Source organism: Electrona antarctica, assembly GCF_951216825.1.
Source record: "Electrona antarctica genome assembly, chromosome: 4".
In the NCBI taxonomy this organism is placed as follows: Eukaryota; Metazoa; Chordata; class Actinopteri; order Myctophiformes; family Myctophidae; genus Electrona; species Electrona antarctica.
In genome coordinates this window covers 22,132,422-22,143,402 of record NC_136809.1, presented here as the reverse complement: position 1 = coordinate 22,143,402, position 10,981 = coordinate 22,132,422, and the positions used below count along the sequence as shown (strand labels likewise).

General features: G+C 40.2%; 1 protein-coding gene across 1 annotated transcript; it reads right to left on the bottom strand.

Annotated features, from left to right (window-relative positions):
- Positions 1 to 2,859: 2,859 nt before the first annotated feature.
- Positions 2,860 to 9,230, bottom strand: sp6 (Sp6 transcription factor). Its single transcript, XM_079498983.1, has 2 exons — positions 9,044 to 9,230; positions 2,860 to 4,941 (listed from the first exon to the last, which is right to left on the bottom strand). Exon 2 carries the CDS (start codon positions 4,801 to 4,803, stop codon positions 3,892 to 3,894), a length of 912 nt encoding a protein of 303 aa, XP_079355109.1. The 5' UTR covers positions 4,804 to 4,941; positions 9,044 to 9,230; the 3' UTR covers positions 2,860 to 3,891.
- Positions 9,231 to 10,981: the final 1,751 nt, after the last annotated feature.

Genomic DNA, 10,981 nt, shown 5'->3' with positions numbered 1-10,981 from the left:
CTTTCTTTATATGATGAGTTCCCGTTTTTTAATAGAAATGTAATTTGTACGACCTTATATCGGCTAATTTTAAATGGTCTTGGTTCAAAGTGGGTAAGTGGCTATACTGATTTTGATGCTATATTAACTCATTTCGCTGGGGACCCCCTGGAAACCCTTCAAGGACCTGTGGGGGGTCCCCTAACCCCACTTTGAGAACCACTGCCCCATCATTGTATACAGCAGCGGTTCCCAAACATTTTAGGCCGTGCGGCGTGCACCCCCTGTTACCTTACCCCCCCGACCTAGCTGACGCACCTACATGGAATGAGGTGTATTTCCTATATATCCATATGCCATGAACCCGAATATGGTTCATGGCATATATGCAGCATAATATAGCCTATATTCTGCATACTTGCCATATATTGGCATATATGTTCATAATCAGATATTTAAAATAAAACCATTGCACCACCATAAACCATTAGCCTTTTCATGCATGCACCCCCTAGAAGGCACTCGCGCACTAGGGGGTGCATGCACCACAGTTTGGGGATCCAGTTTTTAAAATGTTCTTATTCTGAACATGGCCAAAACACGTCTCTAGAATTTGAAACAAAGTATAAATCTAATCCAATTAAAAAAAGGCTAAAACTGACGCTATTGGAAAAGTACCAAATGGAATGATTGATTGCTTGATTAACATGTTAATGTGACAAATGTAGAATTGAAAGACTAGGGATCTAAGTATGCACATTATGCATTTGTTTTGTGTTTGTTGTTTTCAGTTTTTTGTCTTTTGTTTGTTTTTCTTTGTTATTGTTTTTTTTTGTTTTGTATGTTCTTTACATTTTCTTTGTTGTTAATATGTAATAAAGATAGGCATTAATAAGCTATGTTAAAAAGAAAAAATGGGGGGCACGGTGGTACAGTCGGTAGTGCTGTCGCCTCACAGCAGGTCCTGGGTTCGATTCCCGCTGGGGGCGTGTTCCGTCCGCGTCATCAGTGCCCATACCCGAGGCGGGGTTGGTAAAAGGGCCTTTCTGTGTGGAGTGTTGAGCGTGTGGAGCATGTTCTCCCCGTGTCCCCTAGGGTAGGTAGGTACCCTCACAAAAAACATGCAGTAATCCTCGTCTCTAAACTATACCTCCCTCTGGCCAGCCTGATGGAGGGGAAAGGAACCGGCCGGGGAAACTCCCCCCTGTCAGGTGAAAAGAAGCAGCTTGGACTCCTCATGCATAGAAGGAAGCATTAGGTCAGTGTCCCCCCCCCCCCCCCCCCCCCAGAGGAAGTGTAGCACCCAGGATTACATTAGATATTTGACACTAGGTCACTAGGTGAAAAAATGGGTTGCAAAATTGTGGGATAAAAAAGATTTTTGTAATACATTTGCATATAATGAGTACTTTTACTTTAAGTATATGTTGATGCCAATACTATTGTACTTTTAATGAATTTTGAATATACCGAACTTGCACTTGTAATAAACTATTTCTAAAATAAGGTATTGATACTTTTACTTAAGTAAAATATGTGAGTATACTTCTTCCATCACTGCTGCTAATGATGACTGATTTCATCTTGTAAACTGATAATCTATGTATAAAGTGTTAAGATGTTGGTGTCGATGATTATATAAATAAAGATTTGAAACATAGTCACAGAATATTGCTGTTTATTACACAAAGAACATTTATAGATTCAATGCAAGAAACTAAATAGTGGTATTTAAATTATATAATGTTTGAAATTTATTTACTAAAACATTATACTATACAATTGTGGGAAAACTGTTTTCAATCTAGTCCAATTGACCAACAAAAGAGAAAACTGTCTATTTATAATAAGTCAACCAAAATAGACATTATTATTGTAAATAGACAATAACTAATAGATAATAATTCTCTCATTGCTTAAATTCTATACAGAAATACAGAAATGATGAGCCTCAAACAATTTGAATTCCCCAACATATCAGATAGAAATCTCAACCTAACATCTGTGATGATTTACGTACATCCTAATAGTGTTGTATTGTTTACTACAGAACTAATTGTACATACCCATTTGCTTATTGGCGAATGTTTATCTATCCATAGCAAGCAAACCACATAAATGCAGTTGGTGTATTATGCATTAACTGGAATAAGGTTATGCTCACATTAATAACACTTTACGTCATATAAAGTGGAACATGGGAGTATAGTATACTCTGTCGTACTAGTATGAATCAACTCCACAAAGATTAGGGGTTTAAGACTCCCTGGATACATTATGCTAAAAAAAAATATGCATTTTTGGTACTGCAAGGCACTTTGGAAAAATGCATCCACTAAATGGCATATATTATATGAAGTCATGTTTTCTTTTATTTAGACTGCAAACATACATGTGCATTTTTTTGCTTACATGTTGATTCACCACAAAAGGAGCTGTTGAGGTGAATATCATTTCACGTTGTGTAGCTGTAGAACACCGAAGAGCACAATAAACAAAACAGCTTTTCATAAAAGTTGCTGAGAGATGAGGCCCTTCAAGTCCTTTGATGAGGATTTTAACTTTCATTTGATCTGACAGGCAAACGCATATAAACATATCCAGTAGATGGAATTTAGGTAGAGATCCCTAAATTATCACGGCATGAACATCTACTTGTAGAGCAATAACAATCTGGAAACCCATTCGGTAAAAAAAAATCACACCCGTGTGAACTGAGTGGTGTAAGGTCTTATATAGACTGATCAGCTGTGGTCTGACGTAATGAAATCACACCCGTGTGAACTGGGTGACCATAGCAACCATGCTAATTTTTTGGTACGAACAGACAGACAAACTAACAAAGCCAGTTGTAGGAGTGGTTTACACCACTCAAAAATAGGTAGCACCACCTCCTTTTTGTCTTCGTCCACTTTCTCCTGGGTGCTTGTGTTTATTCTTACTAAGAATAATACTACATGTTTAGGGCAGTGGTGCTGATCTTGAGCGATTAGAGCCATGATATTGATAATGCAGTCAGAATTAATATTGCTTCAGTCATGTTTGCATAAATACAAATTATATTTCAGTTGAGTCTTAGTCCAACATATATTCATATACGTGTATATTGACACTACAGCACACTGCAATAGCAAACCAGGTTCACTTCACCATTTTGCAGCAATGTACTACTGCCAATTTGTGTGCTATTTTGTGCCAGTGACACAAATTGACTGATTTCTTTGAATTAGAATCTTCAGTTTCCAGTGTCTTATCATGTGTACAGTAGTAGGCTACTCAAAAGACAAGAGATGTTAGAACAGAGAACAAATAGAGAAATTGCCCCTGTCTTATTTCTCCATTCATGCTGTTAAAAAAAAAGAAAAGATCACTGACAAAGAAAATGGCTGTTTGAAGATTTGAATTATCTCCAAAATATCAAGTAACACATTTTGTTACTTGGCAACATTGTAAACATGACAACAAGCCCTCTTCAGTTTAAGTCTTTCCAAATGTCTTTGGATAGTCTTCACTAGCAGCAAGCGTTTAGCTCGAGCTTGGTTGCTCCACTTTCCAATCGGACATGAACACTGAAGATTGCCTTTGTCTTCAGATGTGTGTGTAATCCAGTACAATATATTTGATTATGATAGCATTCTGATTATGATAGCATTCTAAATGTAGTAGCATCTGTGCTACTACATTTAGAGAATTACAGAGTCCTTATTAGACCTGTATTCTGTCTAAGCTTATTGTTCCATGTGCTGTCACAGATGCACAAGAAAATAGAAAGAAGCTGTCTGTTCAGTCCAGAATTTATTAAAAAATATTTGTTCTATGGCCTATCTTAATACTATGACACCCCTACAACTAATAGAGTAGGCTCATAGTCAACTGCTAGCTGAAAAGTCTCTTCTTAAAGTAATTATGCAATTATGTGGACTGCCCTGATACACTCGAGACTGAAGGGTCAGTCTCACATTTCAGCTTAAGCGGTGGCTCTGTGGAATCCGTTGGAGATACATGGGAGGCTGCATGAGGAGGCGTGGGTGTATCAAAGCCCTTATCCATCCTTCCTTCACCATTCACTCTGTCTTCCCCTCTTCCTGGTGGGGATTCATGTGTGCGCATGTGCTTGGCCAGGTGGTCATTGCGCATGAATACACGGGGACATAGAGCACAACTGAACTTTTTGGCACCAGTGTGTGTCTGTAGGTGGCGCTGCAGTTCATCAGAGCGAGTGAATCGCTTCCCACAGAAGAGCCAGTTGCAGACAAATGGCCGATCTCCACTGTGCCAGCGCAGATGAGCCTTCAAGTGGGAGGTCTTGGCATAGGCTTTGCCACATCCAGGAATATGGCAGTTATGCATGTGCTTCCTCCTACTGTCGTCAGTGCTCTGACCTAGCTGCTCAGCGTGAACGCAGTTAGGGCAGCGGCACACAGCCTGGCCAGACCCCCTGGAGGAGGAGCGTCGTTGAGGTTTAGGTCGAGCGGAGGCAGGACTTTCCTGAGGTTCTTCCAGGGAATATGACTCTTGCTGTAGCATTTCAGGACCCATTGGCTCCATCTTGAAGCCATCTTGTGGGAAAAGGTGAGACGAGTGTGAACCCGGGGCCAGTTGAGCTGGGGGGAGGTTACATAGCTGGCTCTCAGAGCCATAAGGTCCTAAGGAAGGCTGCAGTCCCATGGAGCTGCCGGGGGCTAACCCAACACCCTGCCCTGATTGGAGGTCCATCCAGCTCCCTGGCCCAGTGTGGAGGTCCCACCAGGAAGGGATGTTCATGTCTTCTGAACTGCCACCACCGGGTGCTGTTCGTAACCAGGGCTCATATGGGTGGGCCATGATGGTAGTAGCTGTTGCAGGTGTGAGATTGATGATGATGATGATGTTGAGGACAGCAGATTGAATACGTTGGCTGTGGTTTACACGGTTAAGTTGAGAAGATTACCACATGGTCTATTAGTTTCACCGAGAAAATATCTGAAAAAAAGTATAAAACAAAGAATAGACATTGTTATTTCTTCTACAAGATCCACCATTCTACTGCCTTTCTGACCTGCTTGCAGTTTAAGAAACACGTACAGCAAGATCTTTCCACCCCATGCAAGACTTTTGAAACTTGAGGTGACGTCATACCCGTCCAACCCCCCGCCACCATAATCAATCTGGCTGAAGAACTGGTAAACCTACACAAGTCTAAAATGTTCAAACATCAGTGAGCCCAAATCCGCTACATTTAAATAACCACCCTGAACACACCTCCCTCATTTCCATGGATACCGCAGTTCTCACGGTGCGTGGTCGTTGAGACAGGGGAGTGTGTGTGTGTGTGTGTGTGTGTGTGTGTGTGTGCGTGTGTGTGTGTGTGTATGTGTGCGTGTATGTGTTTGTTTGTGTGTGTTCGGGGGGGGGGGGGGGGTAGACGTGTCCAGGCAGAAACTTGCCACATGCATCCGCTGCCAGGTACTTCCCATGGAGGACAGTCAAAGAGAAGTGCAAAGAAAACAACATTGTCAGTCTTCTGCAGAGGTAGAGGCGGAGTGCGATAAATACTAGAGAGTTGGGGGAGGGAGGTGAGCGAAGGGGGAGTGTTGACAGATGAACAGTTTGGTAAAGGAAGGGTATCCAGGGAGGTATGGCTGCAGGCCAACGTCTATTTGTACGTCTCTGAGGTTTGTGGAGATGAAGCCTGGCAGACAGTGGAACCTGTTTTTTTATGAATCACACATGATTTACAACAACACCCCTCTGGGCAAGCTGCAAAAAAGAGCCCCATAAAATGCCCCACCTCTTACACACTGGCGGCAGAAAGCATCAACAGTTGCAGACTGACGGCATTCAGGAGCCTGAGAACAGAAGTCCAACAATAACAAGAGAACAATTACTTTATCTATGTAATTATGGGCACACGCTCCAAAACAGCATCCTTTCCATGATACGCTGTTAACTGCAACACAATGGACCTGAATGGTGTCTGTCAGGTACACATCCTGCACAAGGGCCTGGCTTGGAATTTCCAATGGCATTCAAGATGTGGAGAGAAATTTATGACACGAAGCCCAACCTACAGGAGGCTTGAAATATTTCCTGGCCGTAAACAATCTGCTGACTTTTAAAGTCCTCCCCCCATCCTATCCCATCCTCATGAAAATCTGCAATTATCTTTACTGCAGGAAACGGTAAACTAACCTGAATCTTTAGACGTTTGTATCTTCTTTTCTGATCATATCTGAGAGAACTGTGGTCACCCAGGCCCTAGAGATCAAGTTTTAATGGTGGACATACACCGTGCCTCATATCTAGAACCAGCAAAGCCAGGATGAGCTCAGCCCTAACTGCTTCAACGTGAATGTGCAGGAAAAGACGTGGTGTCACCAAGTTTGACTCTCAATAATCCCCTCTGCAGATCAAAATTTGTTGAGTCAGTACATAAGGTCAGCACAATTGTGAGCAATGCATCACACTCGCCTTTCAAGGGTTTACTCAAACCCACTACACGAGTAGCCTTCTAGTCATAATGAAATCGTAAAGCAATTAGCCTGGAATTCCTTAATGAAAGGTCTGGTGTTAAAGGTCAAGCTGATTTATTTCATGTCGCCCTGGAGTCAGAGCTACAGCTCTGTAATTTTTTGGGAATGTAAGTTAGACGCACAGTGGATCTGTCCCTCTCTTTTGCTCCCCTGCACTCTCTGACATAACCATAAACACACAAAGAGAACGACATCCTCCTCCATTCACAAATAGTGCTGGTAGCTAGAGTTCCTTGGGGAAACAGCTGGCGTGTGGGCCCCAGGGGACGGCAGACAGAGTGGAGGAGGATGGTACAGGGCGACGACAGCGCTCTGGTCATAAAACTTGCTCAACCAAGACCCAGCACAGTCCCTGGTTTACAAGTCTGCAATCAGGAAGAGACATGTTGAGGAAGGGGGAGACAGTTCCCCTAGATGATTGTTTGACTATGTGAAATAGAAAACTGCCGAAGTGATGAACAGGACATTGAGTGCAAGCACATTGAGTGTACCTGTCCAAACTAAACTTATCCTGTTGTTGCTAAACAAGTATCAATAGCTTTATTCAGTGTACCTTATACTACAGGAACACCAGCAGCATAACATACATTTTGATTTACAGTTGTTTCTAGTATATGTGTTGTGAAAATATGTTCAATATACTAAACAATATACAGTACAAAATACAATTACTATATTAACAATGTCTATGTTTGGATGTTCCAAACTGTATATACTTATAAATGAAACATGTTACTTGTTTTATGTTGCATCTACTGTAAGATCCTTGTTTGCGTCCTATTCTTTTGGCCTTAGTGTGCAGCTAAATGTTTGTGGATCATGCTGTCTCTGATACCTCTGCATTAGTTTTTTATCTCTTTAGGGTACAGGATGAATTTAACATCATGGGACAATTCAGATAACTTAATATAATTTGCTGGTTACAGTCAAAGCCCACCTGATACTCAAAACAGGCTATAACAAACACTAAACCGTTTTTTAATGTGAGATCCTCGTCAGTGTTAAATATGGGTTCCATTTGTGTCCATTTAACGCTCTCAGAGTTATGTATATTTCACCCAAACTAGGACCCATATTCCTTACACGGATGAATGATGCATTGATGCTCTATCTATACTGAGTCAACAAATAATCTGCAGCGTTTTATAATTTGGAAAATGTTGTGGCCAAATGTGACAATATGGCTAACATATAGAACTTAAGATGCATTGCTTTTATGATTAGAAAATGGTATCCATCCACCATAGTTTAAATATAGCTGATAGTAGATGTGAAATTTAGGGTTAGGGTTTATTATTGAATAACAAATATTCTCTGGTATAATCAACTGCAATGTACAGTAGGCTATAGTTCCTCAGTAGCGTTTAGGTTTATTTTCCCCTCCTCACTTATGTCAGTGGAGAGAGACACATAAATCTCACCTTGGCTTGAAGTATGAGACAGAGACGATTTGGAAAACCACAGCCACTAACCACTTACACCTTGTGATTTTCTTTGGTTTTTGTTTGTTTTGACAAGGTCCATGCACAAATCCATGCTGACCATTTTTTTTCTCTCTCTAAACTCAAAATCCCCCCCCCCAACAGCAGCTACACAGGATTTGCATTCTTTTAAATAGTATTACATAGTATTACTAATATTACTACATAAAACGTGCTAAAGTGAAATTGAGTTGTTTTTCTTTTCTTTCTTTCTTTTTCTTTCTGCTCTTTTAGTGCATGAAGATTCGAGTTTATCACATTTGATGGACCGATGGAGAACCACTATTATTTGTGTACAGTAAGGCACTTAGGAAAATGATTGATGATCATCAATCATTTTCCTAAGTGCCTTACTGTACACAAATAATAGTGGTTCTGTCAGACATAAACATAACCCCTCCATAAATCTTATTGGAACACATTTTAATTAGTATATATCTTTAATATAATTAATATATATCCTTCTTATCTATTTTGAATCACAAAATGACAATATGTGCAGGCTAAAAAAAACTACAAGGATCATAAAATAGCATTATGGCATTGCCCTTGAAAATCGAATAGTCCTAAAATAATATAATATGGGAGTAGACAACTTAACTTCAAAATAACTGACCCAGTAGCCTAGAGACCCTGTTGATCTATGACTTAGTAGGCTAGGCTGTACGAGTCTACTCTAGGAGGCTATGTAGCCAAACATGTTTTATTCACGTCATCATCGACCATTCATTGTGATTCAATTATTAATATCAAGATGTAAATCAAATACACGAAAAGCAAAACATTTAAATTAACTGATTAGCCGACGGTATAAATAAAATCAATACACTTCTGTTAGCCAAAGTTGTAACGCTGCTTTACACTTGGTGGTGCTATAAATTAGGCTATTAACCTGTCAGTGACAACCTGGTCTCTTATTGCCTCTTGTAGCCTACGCCTACGTCGCTCATGTGGTTTTTAATTCAGTTGATAATCCATGGCATTATTTTTCGGTTGATCTATTTGTTTCTGTGTACAACACGAACACGTAATCAATCAATCATCTATCATAGAACATGATTATACTGTTACCTGTTCTCCTTGCTGCTAGTCCAACTGCGTGCTATTATCTTTTACGTTAACTCGCTGAAGTGGCTCAGTTAAGTTCTAGCCTACTGCTGATTCCCACCATTAAATATATATATATATATATGTAAAAAGAAAAAATCCTGACTGTCATAAAATTGTATCCTTATTATTTCATGTCGCTTGCTCCATCTCAAACGGTCCAGGTAAAGCGATAACGTTTTCGCGCACAGGTAAAGTCAACAGTGACAAAGTTTATGATAGGCTATGTATCCTGACTTCCTTAGAGCTCCACCCTCAAGTGGTGTCAGTCTGCCCTTTGAGGATGCGCCCTCGACAGGAGGTGAGGACTCAGGAGCTCACACAGCAATCATCAATGGGGCTGGGGGAATTAATGCAATTTCTTAAAGTTTAAACCATTTCTGAAGATGGCCATTCGGCTCACATCAACTGATTTATGGGATATAATAATAATAATAATAATAACAATAATAACAATAATAATAATAATAATAATAATAATAATAATAATAATAATAATAATAATAATAATAATAATAATAATGGTAATAATAATACAATTATCTTCATCATCATCAATGGTCATCATCATTCATCACCATAGCCTGATTTCAATAATTAGGCCTACTGTAACTTAAAACAAATTCCTAAACTTTACTTTGTCCTATAAAGCAATTTTCATACATATTATGTCTGCAAATTGCATGAGAGAGAAACATTACAACACAGGTGAGCTAGTGCTGGTTTTGGTTGCATAGGCCTACTTGTGGTGCAGGAAAGTGCATGTGTACTGTATCACGCAGTATAGTGGCTCAGAGCCTCTGCCTGATGACCAAAAGCCTAATATCTCCTCCAGCCAAGGTGGAATCCTCCTTTAGGCTAGTGGTTAAGATGTTGGCTTTACACACGGGAGACCTGCATGGGTTAGATTCCCAGGCGTTAAACATGCACATTATACATGTTGATGCTATAATCTGGGACAGGTAGTGGTCAAAGGTTAGTGAAACACAGTTGAGAATACATCAGCTTGAAATCCTTCAACTGCTTAGCCCCATCACAGCATGTTTGTCCTATACGCCAAATAACGAGTAGCCTAAATTAAACTATAGTATATCACACTGCAGAAAGTAGCCTAATTACCTATTTCCTGTCCTTCAAAGTTTTTTCAACTTCCACTGCCAGTGCCAGTGTGGCATGTCATCAGATTTGTTGTATTGGTGTTTACAGTGAGTAAAGCAAATTAAAACATATCAATCTATTGTGTAAGGACACAACACAAAAATAATGGTTCTTGAGCGGTTCTTCTGCAGTTCTTTGGGATGGTTGAGACACCTTAAAGAACCTGTTATGCCCCTGCATGGTAACATTTTAATGTCAAGGATCCCCATAACTTTACAGAGAGTGTGCAAATGGAACCCATTTGGTTCCATTTGTACACTCTCAGAGTTCCAAACCGTTAAGGTTCCTGCATGTGGAACCCCCACAAGGAACCCTGAGAGTCCTTCCCTGGACCCCATGCACTTTGAGAGCCACTGCAAGGTTCAAGGTTATATACTTTATTGTGTACAGGACAGGTACATAAGAGTAAAACTTGTTTTGGCCAAATGTAAAAGTACACACACACACACACACACACACACACACAGTACTGTGCAGTGAACACATACGCAAATGGACAACATTTAGATGTAGGAACCATGCACGCAGCAGCACCTTCAAGCGTCTCAAAGTGTGCTATGACCAATGTAAGACCAATGTACATACTTTGTTATTCTCTTCCTTACTATTACTTTTTTTTTTTTAAGATATTTTTTTTGCGGCTTACGCCTTTTTTATTGGTTTTTGAAGGTTGACAGTAGGCTGACAGGAAACGGGAGAGAGATGGGGGAAGACATGCAGTAAAGGCCGTGTCGGGCTCGGGAG